The sequence below is a fragment of the Aythya ferina genome (assembly GCF_964211825.1).
Source record: "Aythya ferina genome assembly, chromosome: 1".
NCBI classification, from domain to species: Eukaryota; Metazoa; Chordata; class Aves; order Anseriformes; family Anatidae; genus Aythya; species Aythya ferina.
In genome coordinates, this window is record NC_140296.1 from 128,804,506 (window position 1) to 128,819,995 (window position 15,490).

Consider the following 15,490-nt stretch of genomic DNA (forward strand, 5'->3'; position numbering starts at 1 on the left):
ATGGTGGGGTTAAGGCATTGGTAGATAAGGGAAGAGCAACTGACATCATCTACTTGGACTTGTGCAAAACATTTGATGTTGTCCCACACAACATCCTTGTCTCTAAATTATAGATGGATTGGATAGATGGGCCAATCGGTGGATAAGGAATTGACTGGATGGTCACACTCAATTGACAACACAGAGTTGTGGTCAATGGCTCAACGTCCAGGTGGAGACCAGTGGCAAGTGGTATTTCTCAGGGGTCAGTATTAGGACCGGTGTTATTTAACATCTTCGTTGTTGACATGGACAGTGGGACTGAGTACATCCTCAGCAAGTTTGCTGATGATGCCAAGCTGTGTTGTGTGGCTGACACACTGTAGGGAAAGGATGCCATCCAGAGGGACTTTGACAGGCTTGAGATGTGGGCTGGTGCAAACATCATGCAGTTCAAGAAGACCAAGTGCAAGGTCCTGCACCTGGGTTAGGGAAATCCCAAGCACAAATACAGGCTGGGTGGTGAATTGAGCAGTCCTGAGAAGGACTTGGAGGTGTGATGAAAAACTCAACGTGAGTTGGTAATGTACAACTGCAGCCCAGAAAGCCAATCATATCCAAGGCTGCATCAAAAGAAGTATAGACAGCAGGTCAAGGGAGGTGATTCTCTCCCTCTATTCTGCTCCCATGAGACCCCATCTGGAGTATCATGTTCAGCTCTGGGGTCCCAGCATAAGAAAGACCTATTACAGTGTGTCCAGAGGAGGGCAACAAAGATGATCAAGGGGCTGCAGCACCTCTTCTGTGAAGACAGCCTGAGAAAGTTGGGGTTATTTAGCCTGGAGAAGAGAAAGCTCCAGGGAGACTTTATAGCAGCTTTCCAGTACTTTAAAGGGGGCCTACAAGAAAGATGGGGAAAGATTCTTTATCTGGGAATGTAAAAATAGGACAAGGGATAATTTTTCAAAATGAAAAGAAGGTAGATTTAGATTAGACATTGGGAAGAAATTCTTTCCTATGAGGGAGCTGAGGCACTGGAACAGCTTGTCCAGAAAACTGCATGAAGTTTAACAAGGCCAAGTGCCAGGTCCTGCACCTGGGACGCAATAACCCCAAGCAGAGCTACAGGCTGGGAGATGAGTGGTTGGAGAGCTCCCAGGCAGAGAAGGACCTGGGAGTGATGGTTGATAGTCGGCTGAATGTGAGCCAGCAGTGTGCTCAGGTGGCCAAAAAGGCCAATGGCATCCTAGCTTGTATCAGAAACAGTGTGACCAGCAGGGATAGGGAGGTGATTGTCCCCCTGTACTCGGCTCTGGTGAGGCCGCACCTCAAGTACTGTGTTCAGTTTTGGGCCCCTCACTACAAGAAGGACATCGAGGTGCTTGAGCGGGTGCAGAGAAGGGCGACAAAGCTGGTGAGGGGCCTGGAGAACAAGTCCTACGAGGAGCGGCTGAGGGAGCTGGGCTTGTTCAACCTGGAGAAAAGGAGGCTCAGGGGTGACCTTATTGCTCTCTACAGGTACCTCAAAGGAGGCTGTAGTGAGGTGGGGGTTGGTCTGTTCTCCCATGTGCCTGGTGACAGGACAAGGGGGAATGGGCTAAAGTTGCGCCAGGGGAGTTTTAGGTTGGATCTTAGGAAGAACTTCTTTACCGAAAGGGTTGTTGGACACTGGAACAGGCTGCCCAGGGAAGTGGTGGAGTCACCATCCCTGGAAGTCTTTAAAAGACGTTTAGACGTAGAGCTTAGGGATATGGTTTAGTGGGGATTGTTAGCGTTAGGTAGAGGTTGGGCTCGATGATCTTGAGGTCTCTTCCAACCTAGAAATTCTGTGATTCTGTGAAAAGCTGTAGATACCCCATCCCTGGAAGTGTTTGAGGCTAGGCTGGATGGGGTTTTGGGCAACCTGGCCTAGTGGAATGTGTCCCTGTGCACGGCAGGGGTGGTGGAACTAGATGGTCTTTGTTATATATGGAGTAGTAATTCGTGTCGAGAAAATGGTTGATATTAATAAAGAAGGGGGAGATTTAGGAATGTGGCCATGGGGGTTGGAAAGCCCCATGGTTGAGATAACATTAGACTCTTAACGATGAGGCCATCAGGAATATAAAAGAGTCTAGTGGGAACAAAGAAGAGAGACTCCATGCAGGACACTCCATGCAGTCTGGGGTTTCTTGTTCTCCAGATGGTTCTCTTGTTCTCCAGACCTTAAGGCATGGATGTTTCTGGGTGTATGCTGTTGTTGTTACATTCAAAGTTGTTTGACCAATTAAAAGTTGTTTTGAAAAGAACTGCTGCGGAGAGAAGGGTATAAGAGGGGAAACTGCCCTCAAGAGAAGAAAAAAAAAAAAAAAAAAAAAGGCAAAACGATGAAGTTACATCAATAAAGAAGCAGGAAAAAGAAGTGAAAAGGAACAGGCTGGAACAGGCAGAATGGAGACCAGGACGGGAACAGGCACTTTGATTGCCTCATGAAGATAGGTTCGGCCAGACTCAGCAAACCACTCAGAGAAGCTCCTACAGAAAGTCACTGGAAACAGGCGCACTGGAGCTGGAGAGAAGCTCAAGCTGAGAGAAGTGGATCTGTGCACACAACTGCCTCTCGCTGGTAAGCAGTTGCGCATTATCGGGAATCATATGCCCTTAGGAACAAAGACTGTCCTGGTAACCTTACAGCTTATTCTCCTTATTAACAATTGGACAGTTTATGAGCCTGAAATATGGGACCAAACTGAGGTCAAGGTGTGGGACTCTGCAACTAAAAATGACAAGGTTGCAGTGGGATTGCTCGGCACCTGGTGAGCAGTCTCTGAGGCCTTAAAGAGCCCTGTGGGGCCACAATCACAAACGTGTGGTTTGCCAGACAGTGAGGGAGCTGTGGGCTCCTTTACTGATCCAACTGTTAACGCCATGGGCCCTTCTGCTGCTACAGCCATCGAACGCTTTTGCTGTTATGCCCCCTGTTGACCTGAACGTGCCTTTTGACCCAGGCCTCATTGGCTTTGAAAAGGAGATGGATATGTTTTATTTCAATCCGGGAAGAACGGGATACATAAGGCCTGAAAACCGAGTTTCTTGACAACTTAAAGCAAGACGTATTGTTCAAAAGGAATGGAAAATGGAGACTGTTAAGTCATGGAACTTAAAGGATTGTTTGTTACCTTTTCTGATTGTACAAATGTATAGGCAGACTTGGGTTTAGTATGTAAAAGCAATGTTCTGTATATTTAGAATGTTTGATGTTCGTGTGTGGGTGTTGGTGGAGTGTAGACTCCCCGCACACCCAGAGCTGTTTACTTGCCTTTTATACCTTTTATAAGTATAAATATTACTAAATTCAGATTGAGTTGAGACTTCAGTTATAACACCTTCAGTATGAGAGATGAAGTTAGGCCCTCAGTAAGAGAGAGATGAAGTTATATCATCAATAAAGAAGTAGCAATTACTGATCCTAAAAGAACCCTGGTGTCTACGTGGTCGTTATGCCACATTCAGTGTGAGGTTTTGTGTCAGCAGGAGAGTTTTCTGTTGTTGTGTCTTCAGTATATGTGCTTGACTGATGTCAGGCCAAACCCTAAAGCCTAGGGATGGACCAAGAATACATAATTTGCTTATGGTTTGCTCAGAAAAATTTCTGCTTTCCCCCATGCATACTCATTTCTGGTACGAACAGCTTCGGAAATTGATTGTAAGATTCTCAAATAAAGCACTGTAGCTATCCTTATCTAAAAATGAATTTATAATGGCCCTGAACTTGCTAATACTACTACATGTTCCAGGCATCAGAGCATGTAGCTCTCTAAATGATGTACACTGTCAGTTCCTCCCACTTCAGGCATCTTTGATTTATGCAATGGCTTAGCATCTCTTTATTGAATTCAGCATTACCTTTCTGATAAATACTTCAAGGGAGGGGGATGGGGTACATACATGCAAAGATAGATACTCACATGGACACATCCATCGGCAGCCACAAGTTTCTTCAACCTTAACAGCAGGAAGATTGCTGTGACATACAGGTTTTGGCATTCTCTCACAGTTAATTTGGTGGCTCTCCAGAACGGTGTAATCACCTGGAAAGCATGTCACGGTGTGGCACTGATCTGGTAATGTCCATTTGTCACCAGGCTGGATAAAGAGACATGAATATAAAGTAACTGAAGAGAACATCATTAGGGGTCTGAGGTGGGTTGAAGGGAGAAAAATGTAAAACTTGGCTTCTACCATACTCCATTCCATAACCTCCAGCTAGCATGTGAAGTGACACTGACAGCAGTGCTACTCAAATTAGCTTTGAATAACTAAATAATATAATGTAGTGTATTAAGAACTTCATGAGCATGAGAAAGTTAAATGTAGCACCATTGCAAGAAATAGACACTGAAATTCCAAGCAAAAGATAATAGTCTAGAATAGGAGACATTTGGTTACAATAGAATGAAGTATCTGGTACTCCATCTATTGTTAGCTTAGCCATCCTACAGCATGCATGGATAACATAGTCAATAAAGAATTCCCCTTGGCGTTTCTTTAAATGTCAAAGCCTTTAGTTTTCATAAGCTGTAAAATTATTTTAGAAAGAGCTCTGAGCACAGATGGTCATGGCACAGCAGGAATTAACAATATTCAGTCCAAGCTAGAAAGGCGTGCAATACTGTAGCTATTTTATCCACAGCTTCAAAACTTTATAACAATTCATCCCTGCCAACAGGGAAATTGTTCATTTACCTGATTAATGTTATAGGATATACACAGTATTACTGTAAAATTAAAAATAATATGTAAAATACATCCTCATCTTTAGAAGACTGTTCTTTAGGATAAACAAAATTTTAAGGCAGTGGGATTGCATACTGCTAAATGACAAAGAAATAGATGTGGTCACAAATCTGGAATAGCTCAAGATTCATATCTGTAAAAAGCTGAGCTCTCTGGCCCCAATCCCACAGTCCTCTAAAACCCATAAATAGGCTCAATGAATTTCAAAACGGAGTGTTCATCCCTGTGGTCTGCACTCCCAAGAGGATTCCCAAGTGTGGGAAACAGCCCTTTCCAGACCTGTCTGTATCTACAGAGGTGAGTTCAGAAGCCATAGTAAGACCAATGAGGCAGTGCTTCTTTGCATTGGATAACATTTTTTGATATTCACAAGCAGAAATATGAGGCAAAGAAAATATTATTGTTATTGGGTTAGATTATGTCCCACCCTCTCCTCTTTAGCTTATCTCTCACTCCCATGAAAAAGAACAAAGTGATAAAATATCTAGATAGATAACAGCATAATTCACATAATTCATAGCCTATTCTTCACTATTGTGCAGACCTAGAATAGTGATGTAAAAGTCATGCTTTGTAGCTCTGAGCTATGTGATACCATCAGGTCTAGAAGAGAACTGACAGATTTGCAGCCATAAAAATGTACATATTAAATATGACAATTTGCTGTGTATGCTTTGTATGTTTCAGGATTTCAGAAGGGAACTTGTCCTGAACGTGACTTAATACTTTTTTTATGTATATACTTTTCAGGCTTGTGAGCCGAGAGGAAAGTAATGTGAGGAGCTTTAAGTAAGGAAAAAATATTTAGATATGAAAAAATTGAATGTTTTTTAATTATAGTAGTCTCGCCTACAACTCATTGAAAGTGGAGCACCTGGAAGGGTACATACACAGCTGTGCAAGTCTGGCAAAAGACTCTCTGGCTTCCATACATATTTAATTGTTTTTATTTCACTCCTCTATAGGACATCTACTGGAAAATATCTAAGAGCTCGACAAGTAAAGCAAAGCACACCACACTAAACAGAAAATATCAATTGAAGGATCCAAACTAAGCCAAGAATTACAGTGCAGAGGAAAACTGAGGACTATGAAGAGAAAGAAATCCTAAATCCCAACTGATATGAAATTGTAGGAGTGAAAGTAGGATAGAAAGCAAAAGCAAAGATTTCTGAATAGTGAAGGACAACCATGCCACAACAGATGGGCCTGCCAGCACACCAGAGGAAAACTCAGACTTCCGCTCTAAGGGAGCTTTGAATCTACAGACCTAGACTTGAGCTCTCTTTCTATTACTGTGGATGCACAGGAAAGAGACATATGCCTAGACTGGATTCATCAGCTGGTAGCTTTTAATTTACTCTGGGTTTTGGTTGATTGGTTGTTGTTCTCTAAATCAAGTGATGAACAATACTAGAAAAGTTTGGTTATGGCAACCGCTAATTTAGGAATGTGATTTCTACTGCCATACGCACAGCGGAAATGCAGAAGATAGCTATGCAGATTACTTCACCATGAAGTCCTAACACTCTAAGACAAGTATTTACACTTCTGTTATCACCTGTATGCCTGTTTAAAAGCATCAAAGCAAGACTACCAATGAGAATTAACTATATTAAAAAACCTCAATCTGTCATATTCATTCTCATGTTCTGTCATGTGGCAAGTTCAAACGATATTAAAATAGTGGCTCTTTACACAGTCTGTATTTAGAGCTATTTGAACTCCTCAGCACAGGACACCACAAGTGCTGAAACTTAACTGGATTCAAACAGTGACTGAACAAATTAATGAAAGAGAAATCTTTTGAGCACTACTAAACACAAAAATGCACCACTTGCAGTTCAGGGTGTTCCTGAGTCAAAAATTGTTCAAGGCTAGGAAAGTTCTGGGAAGTATCATAAATACTTAACCTGCATTCCTCCCTGATTTCTAGTTTTGGTCACATAATACAGAGAGTTGGATGGATTTTTGCCCTGACCTAGCACATTTGATCTTCTGTCTTTGTGCTACTGACAGTGACCTTAATCATGAAATTTCTTTCAACAGTTATTTCCAGGGTAGAAGGTAATAAGAGAAATATGTAATGAATCATATCACTCATGATATTAGATTAGATTTAGGCTGAGATTTTTGATTCTGAGAACTTTGGTTTCCATTGAAAACCGCAAGAGGTCAGTTCCCACAATCTGAATGTGCTTGATGGATATCCCACTTGGGGAGCTGAGTCTCTTGCAGCAACTCTAAGTAATGTCTGAAGAATTGTGGATCCAGTGTTGGTGCCTGTGTTTTCTGCATTGGGAAAGAATTCATGATAGCGAAGATGAAGAATTCAATTCTTCATCCCAGTGGTTTTGTAGACTACTCTGGAAGAGGTAACAAGCCTACAATGGCACATAACTACCCCTGAGTCAGAAGAGGAATTCAGACTGTGGTACTGAACATCAGAGAGAAAACAATTCTACTGTGTCCTGCAGGCACCATGTGATGATCAACTGCCTGCTCCAGAAGGTCCTGGCTACCATGCTGGCAGTGTCTTCTAAAACCCAGTTTTCTGGCTTACAGAATATGTAACATAAAGTCCCCCAAAAGGCTACCATTATAAAGTATGAATCTTTTTTTATATGGACTAGCCTGGCTTCTTTTCTTGCAAAAGCATTTTAACCATTACAGAAACGGTGATATAAGTTTATCACCAAAAAAAAAAAAGGAAACCTGGCATGTTTGAAATTCAAGTTCAGGCTTCCCAGGACTTATACACATATACGTGTCTGCTGCTAGGAGCACAGAGGTCTGGGTACCTGTGGTTCAAATGAAAAAATAAAAGGAATTTTTTGTCTCTCCTCTCCTCTCCTCTCCTCTCCTCTCCTCTCCTCTCCTCTCCTCTCCTCTCCTCTCCTCTCCTCTCCTCTCCTCTCCTCTCCTCTCCTCTCCTCTCCTCTCCTCTCCTCTCCTCTCCTCTCCTCTCCTCTCCTCTCCTCTCCTCTCTTTTCCCTTCCCTTCCCTTCCCTTCCCTTCCCTTCCCTTCCCTTCCCTTCCCTTCCCTTCCCTTCCCTTCCCTTCCCTTCCCTTCCCTTCCCTTCCCTTCCCTTCCCTTCCCTTCCCTTCCCTTCCCTTCCCTTCCCTTCCCTTCCCTTCCCTTCCCTTCCCTTCCCTTCCCTTCCCTTCCATCTTGATTAAATGAGTTGGGTTTTTTTTGTTTGTTTTCTTTTTTCCTTAATTACGTGTCAAACCTTATGACAAACATCACAGCCACAATATCATACTTAGTGTCTAATCCAGCTGAAGCTTAACCATTCTGTTGTCTGACTAGCTGACTGAGGTCAACATTAAAAAGCAAATCTGATATAAATATATATATTCCCTGTGTCTAGACAATTCATAAGTATTTCCTTATTAGCCACATCCTTCCTTACACTCATGTCTTCACAAGGGAAAAATCAAAGTAAAAGGAGGGTGTCTGGGTAGTAATGTTGCCTTCTCCTAAACACATGCCTTTATTATGCCTACACAGCCTTCAATCACGTTCTACACACTGCAAGATCAGGTGTTGTTGGAGGAACTCTCTCGGGATGTAAAGTAATCCCATCACTTCAAACACCACAATTTTCCTCCTCAAAAGTCTTGAAAAGAATTACTTAATATTGCCCCACACTTCTTCTTGTTTGAAGGTATGTATGCAAGTATTCGTGGTCCTGCATAAACATTGTAACTTGTAAACTGTTTGGAAGAACAGGCAATACACTTACTTTCTTTTTGTTTCCATCCTCATCTATACATTCTCTGACAGGGTCTGAAAGAGAAACAGGTATATTTTAACCATCTCACCCCCTTATCTAGGCTTTTATGTGGTGGTCACCAAAATACAGATTGTTTACTTAAAAATGTGAATTAGACCATAATAAGAATTCATTTGATCAACTGTGACTGTCCCTACCTGAAGAACACAATCATTGGCCCATAGGGTACTAGAGTAAGTCAAAGAATGCATAAACTTTGTTACTGCTATCATTACCTGACTTCTGCAGTGACACTGGACCCCAAAATACCCTGTGAACAGAAGGTATTGAACCAGTTAGGCTCCAATTCCATAGTACTCCTTGTATTGACATACATTGCTGTCCAGATGGTACTTAAAAGATCGTGGATTTAGCTCTGAGCTGGTTCTAGCCTTACTTCTTGTGTTGAATCAAGAATATTTCTTCTAATTAACAGGTGATGAGAATTTCCGCACACACACCTTTACTAAATGCAGAAAGATAAATACAAGGGGTAACCCCACAGTAAGGTTTGTCAGTAATTGGTGTAAATATGAGAAAACCTGCACTAAGAATATTCAAATTCAGTGTCATTACATTTACACATTCTTATAATGGGCAATTTGTTATATAATGATTTAGATGGTCACAAGGTGTTCACTGAATTGCAGTTTCCATGCTTATGTGCTTTTACAATCCAACTGAAGTTACGTGGTAGATAATTTCATATATGTAGTATAGTATAGCAATGAGCATGCATCTAGGAAATTAAAACACTGACTAGTAAAACTCTTTATACAGTACTACATTATGCTATCATATATACCCTATATGCTCTGTCTTTTCCAGGATAAGTAATGTATTTTGTAAGCACTTAGGAAATCTTTTAAACCTTTATAATAGTATTATTCTTGGTACACTTCCATACATAAAACAAGACTCCCTCCATACAAGAAATTCAACTATATTAGTCTGGAGGGGAAAATAATACTTAACAGAATGTAAGAAACTTAAATAAATTTTTGTAAAGATATAAAGAGGAAAGAAAAAAAGAAGAGAGAGAGAAAAATAGGGGGAAAAAGGAAAAAGAAAGGAAAAAAGGAAAAAGAAAAGAGAAAAGAACAAAAAAAAAAAAGAAAAAAATGAAAAAAAAAAAAAAAAAAGGAAGATCATTTCCCATTTTATAACAAAGGTTTTACCACCAACAAAAGGGAGAGCCAAATTTTTCAGATATGGTTGTCTCATAAAAGACATCTACTATTCAACTTTTTCATCACACACTTTGTCCTGTTGGAAAAGCTGAAATTGTTTTTTATAATAATATAAAACATCTAGTACCAATAGGTTAAAGCACAGATTGCAACAGTTACTGGTTTCAAATTCCTGCTCCCCATCCTATATCTTGGTTCAATGTAATTTAGGACAAGAAAATCACATTTTACAGTGTGAGGAGAGGAAATGCTTCTTTAAAAGCTTAGTTTAAAAGAAAAGAAAGAAAATGGCAGCTGTTTAAATCTAGAAAATGGCAGCTGCTTGATGCTCTGGAGAGGTTTTAATGCCAGAAGTTATCCCAGTGGAGACTGATCGGATATCTCTAAGCTGGACTGTGCACACTTTGCAACTTCCTCATTCTTAGTGGTACTTGGCTCTGAAAAAAATGTCCACTAATTTTAATAGAGACTTAACTAAGTACTTGTAAAGCTAGTAAACGTGCAATGTCTAACACAGTAAGACAGTGGTTTGTGAAGAGCACACGTAATTCCTATTGTAATAAAAATAACAAAAACAACAGGAGTAATAAATTCCTATACATACACAGACCAAGGAGGCAAAACAAGTAAAATATGTCCAGAGTTGAAGTGATCTTTTTTAACTGGTGGGCACTGATCTCTACAAATAAACTAATGTTTGTTTAAAACATTTTATGTCTTCCCCACCTCCCACAAAGCATTAATTTTTTCTCAGAAACAGTTTAGAGTTAAGTCTTTCTTATTCTTTATTTTCTTACACTTAATATAAATCATTTGCAGACACACATATACCAATGCTTAAGTCTGTGCAGAAAAATATGTAATTTGAAATGTTTAATCACAACTAGCTTTTAACATTTTGAAGCATGCCCCCACTCATTCATGACAAGTTGAGGTTTTCTGATGTCCCTCATGTAACGTCCAGCCCTGATTACTAAGATGGTATCTTGAAAGTTCAAGCCTAGGCACTTTAAAAGGCTTGCAAAAAGCTGATTAATCAGAATAAAATTTGGCTACATGCTAAAAGTGCTCAGATTCAGTTTTCCACCTAAGTGATGGAGGTGCTCTAAGTTAACATTTTTGATGATTGTCAGTGAAATAGTAACAAAGGAGAATTAGTCTGACTTCTAAGCCTAAAATAAATTATTGGATTCTTGTCTGAAATTAAGTGAAAGTTACGTTAATCAACACAGGAATAAACATCACAGCACGTTGCCGCTCGTTTTGCTGCTTTTTGCATTTTGATTTTTGTTTTTGCTCAAATTATGTGGCCACAACTATAGTGAACTTACCCAAGCACACTTTATTGATAAATTCACTATTCAGTGTGATCATAGTGGATAAGTCTTCAAAATTCTGGAGCCTCATGATTCTATTAACAGCTGATGGCCCAGTCAAAATCCTGAGTTGCTCTTCATCATATCTGTTCCCAACTCCAATAGGAAACAAGGACACTCCTAGGAAAAGAGAATAAATGGTCTTAAATGGGTAAGGCACAAGAGAAGATTGTTGCTGTTTTTTGCATTTCATTTGCTTCTTTAAAAAAAAAAAAAAAAAGAAAAGAAAGAAAATTTTCTTTCAACAGTCAATTTTTTTACATATTACTTGCATCACACAGGTTAAAGGCAATTTGGGGAAGAAATGGTGATGTTCTAATCATAATGTCAGCTAAAATGAACTCTATTCACCCCAAACATTAATAATAAGATTATGTAAGGTCAACAAAATGCAGCTGCAGATTTAAGGACAACATCTTCACTTTTTTTTCAAATGTAAAATAATCTCAGTGTGTCTTTTTCTTTCTTCAGTATCACAGCAACTGGATTATTTTCAAGCTGTTTTTTGTTGGTTTTGTTTTTTTGTTTGTTTGTTTGTTTGTTTGTGGTTTTTTTTTTTTTCATAGTTGTTATTTAGGCTTTGTCTTATTCAAGAGCTCCCAAAGCAATCAGCAAAGGAAGTCACTGTTCCTCAGGAACACACCTGAGGAAGCTGAGGTACAGAGGCAACAGCCAAAAAAAAATTTGAAAGAAAACATGCAGCACATATCAATACCAAAACCAAATTCCTGTAGAAGTCAATACAGAACCTGACCAAATCCTCCCTTTATTTATGAATATTCCAAGATACACTGTACTGCAACAGTGTTGAATTTATAACATTAAATCACATATCTGTCATCCTTGTCTATCCACAGGCACCAGGAAAATGAAGTACCACTAATTTAGAAATTGTATGGAAGCTGTTTGGCTTAAATTGGAGATTAATCCTGATTTTACCAGTAATTCAAAGGCATCTTCATCCTGAAGGTTTTCTTCAGGCCTGTTTCTTACCAGAACACTACAGACAGTAAGATTGTATCAACGAACTTAAATCAACATACCAGTGCCTGAATTTTTTACCCTCTGTTCTAGTGCATTACTTAAGAACCAACAACTCTGCTTAAAAATAGTGACAGTGAAATGAGATTTACTGTTCATTCTTGCAGCAAGCGCAGCAGTCTCCACGGTGTCTTCTGATTTCCCTGACACGATGACTATTGCTATCTTCGATGCACCTGGTCTCCCTCCATGGGATTCTGACATTGTGTTCTGAACTACAAAGTCAATGGCTTTGCCTAAGAAGAAAAGATAAATTAAAGATATGATGGGGGGGGGGGGGGGGGGGGGGAGGAGGAGGGGGTTAGTGATAGGACAAGGTATCACTGTTTTAAACTAAAAGAGGGTAGATTTAGGTTCAGTGTAAGGAATAAGTTCTTTCCTATGAGGAGGCGAGGCAGTGAAACAGGTTGCCCAAAGAAGTTGTGGATGTTCCAGCCATGGAAGTGTTCAAGACCATGCTGGATGGGGCTTTGAGCAATCTGGTCTAGTGGAAGGTGTCCCAGTTCATGGCAGAAAGGTTGTACTAGATGATCTTTAAAGTTCCCTTCAGCCCAAACCATTAGAATTTTCATAGAATCATACAAAGGGCTATAAAATTAAACCTTATGTTTTTTTAGTAGGTTATATAGCACTGGAAAATTACAGGATTTCTTTTCAAAGGACTTTTAGTGTCTGCTTTACTGCTATCACATGAAAAATCTCAGCTATTAAGAACCTACCAGTATTACTAATACCTCCCAACATAGAAGAACCTTCCTTTGCTTTTCAATCTCTGATGTACTAGGAATTTTATTTAGTACCTTTCCTTAGCTTAAGAGGATAAAGTTACGCTTCTTGCTTTAGTAATTATGTTTTCCAGAAGTATTACCATTGCATTACTTAAAAAGAAAGATCACTAATCTTGAAAATGTACTTATTTCCCAGTAGCAGAACAACAGTGACATCCAGTGGTTATATGATCTGAACTACTACAGCTTCATGCCACATTACTGGTACAGTCAAGTTGTTCAGCTCCAAGAGATCTAGCCCTTCCCAAATGTGATCAATTTTTGCTGTGGGTATGAAAAGTCTACCTATTACCAGCAAATTATCTGAAATCTAGACTTGTCAGGCTAACCAATAATATTACCGTGCAACCCATATTAAAAACAAACAAACAAAACAAAACACATACCGTGGAAATCAACCTCAGCAAAAATCACAAATTGGCTTAAATGGGTACCTATTTTCCTTTCATTTAACATCTGTGAACACTCAGACAAATTTTTGTTCAAAATCATGATCTCACCAAGAGACCACTTTGTATTTAGATATGTATATGTGCAAATATTTATACTGGGAATGATCATATGCACCCTTCTTAAAAGCTCCTTTGGATTTGGAAATTATCAGGTCAGGAAGTAGAAATTATACTGTGTGACAGATGTGACATTCAGAGCAAACACTGAATGGTGAATAATAAATATGTGAAAGACTAATTCCACTAAGTAGTCTGCAAAGAACTGCTGAGCAGAAATGTGTTTGCCTAAGGAATTTGCTGACCAATTTTGAGTAATAGACGCATTTGTAAAATGTTTGAAGTTGGATCATAGTAAATAACCATCAATCCACCAGAATAGCTTTGCACACCTAAACACTTTGGACTTCATCTTGTCACCTACCCTTTTAATTTGCAGAAGCAAAGATCCTTTTCCTAAACTAATGTAAGCAAGGACAGCCTCTATGAAGCCCACTTGCGCATTTACAATTGATAACATGAGATCCCCAAATGGATATTCTATTATGCTTTAACTTATGAAATTAGGCTTTCAGGAGGATTTTAAGCCTTGGAAGAATCTAGCCTAGAACAGGTATCTAGAAAAAAACTAAATGTCTCCTTTGTCACAGTACTGTTTTGGAGGTGGTATTACCTTCTCAAATACTGTTGCCTTCCCTATCCTTTCCTGTTGCCTCCAATAGCCTACAGTCTGTGACTTGACAGCCTCATATTTCCTTCTAACCCTATCCAGACACCCCTATTAGTTCATTATCATGATTTCCTCCCTGCAGGCTAAGCTCATTTTCATGTCTCATCTCTCCACACATGTAGATGCTCATAACTAGAAAGAAGAGCTGGGAGCCACCAGGAACTCCTATCCACATACCGCAGGAATATGATTCAAATTAAGGTTCTTGTCCGATAAAAGTCCATCTTTCTAGAGCATTTACCTCCATTAGCAATCTCCTGTCTAGGAAGGGTAACCTATTATTTCAAGCAATAGTTTTCAAGCAGAGAGGTGTATGGTGGTTTAATAAAAATGCTTTTTGGAAACGTGCATTATCATTTACCATCATAAAAAAAAGAAAAAAAAAAAAAGACACGTCTAAGTTTAATTTCAGTCTTCCAACTGTGTAGATTCATTTTGTTTCTGTCATTTTGTTTTTATTTACGCCATAATTCCAATATTATATTTTATATAAGAAATTAAAACTTCAGAGTTTCCATTCAGTAAAAACTTCCTATGTGAAAATTTTGAACGTTTTTCTACTTGCAACAAAATATTTTGAAATATCGTCATTAATTGGATGGTGTTGATTTCATTCTACAAGCTACTATTCCTGACCAGAAAAAAATAACTAGTCCCAGATACTAACTTATATAAAATAAAGCTGTCTCATAATCATTGCTACAAATGCTTTGCTTTCTGGTAGTTGCTGAATAGGTCTGTAAATGCTGACGCTAGATGCAGCATGGCATGTTAGTTATAAATAACTACAGGATACTACAAAATACAGAAAATAATAATATGAGTATATTCCAATCCCTGAGATTCCTCCAGTATGGTCCTTGTGCCAGAAGATTAACTCATTTCCCTTTTGTCCTATGAGAAATTGCTAAGAAAGTATTTCAGCTTCTAACTTTCAAGTACTTTAGGTTAGACCTCTGCAAAGTAAGAATTACAAATGATTTTTTCATTCATTTGTGAAAAGTACTACGAATTTCTGTGCTTTTCTTTTCATTTCTTTTTCTTTTCTTTTCTTTTCTTTTCTTTTCTTTTCTTTTCTTTTCTTTTCTTTTCTTTTCTTTTCTTTTCTTTTCTTTTCTTTTCTTTTCTTTTCTTTTCTTTTCTTTTCTTTTCTTTTCTTTTCTTTTCTTTTCTTTTCTTTTCTTTTCTTTTCTTTTTTTATATATTTTTTTTATTGCCACTTTGACTTTTGTGTCATTTGTGTGGTCACCAGCTGCACCAGTTCTATTTTTCTTTCTCCCGTTAACTTTGAAAGTTTGAAGAGTCAGTCATACATACCTGTAAACTGGAAAAAAATATATTATTTTTATAATTTGTAATAAAAAATCAAGTTCCATTGTAAT

At 38.8% G+C, this 15,490-nt stretch overlaps 1 protein-coding gene across 2 annotated transcripts in view; it reads right to left on the reverse strand.

Moving 5' to 3' along the window:
• VWF (von Willebrand factor) overlaps positions 1-15,490 on the reverse strand; it is a 145,581-nt gene that overhangs the window by 41,508 nt on the left and 88,583 nt on the right. For both annotated transcript variants that reach the window (XM_084508850.1, XM_084508851.1), the window contains exons 31-34: positions 12,234-12,377; positions 11,056-11,220; positions 8,505-8,548; positions 3,927-4,104 (exon numbers count right to left, since the gene is read on the reverse strand). In XM_084508850.1, coding sequence (XP_084364976.1) covers positions 3,927-4,104; positions 8,505-8,548; positions 11,056-11,220; positions 12,234-12,377 — 531 coding nt within the window. The remainder of the gene's footprint in view (positions 1-3,926; positions 4,105-8,504; positions 8,549-11,055; positions 11,221-12,233; positions 12,378-15,490) is intronic.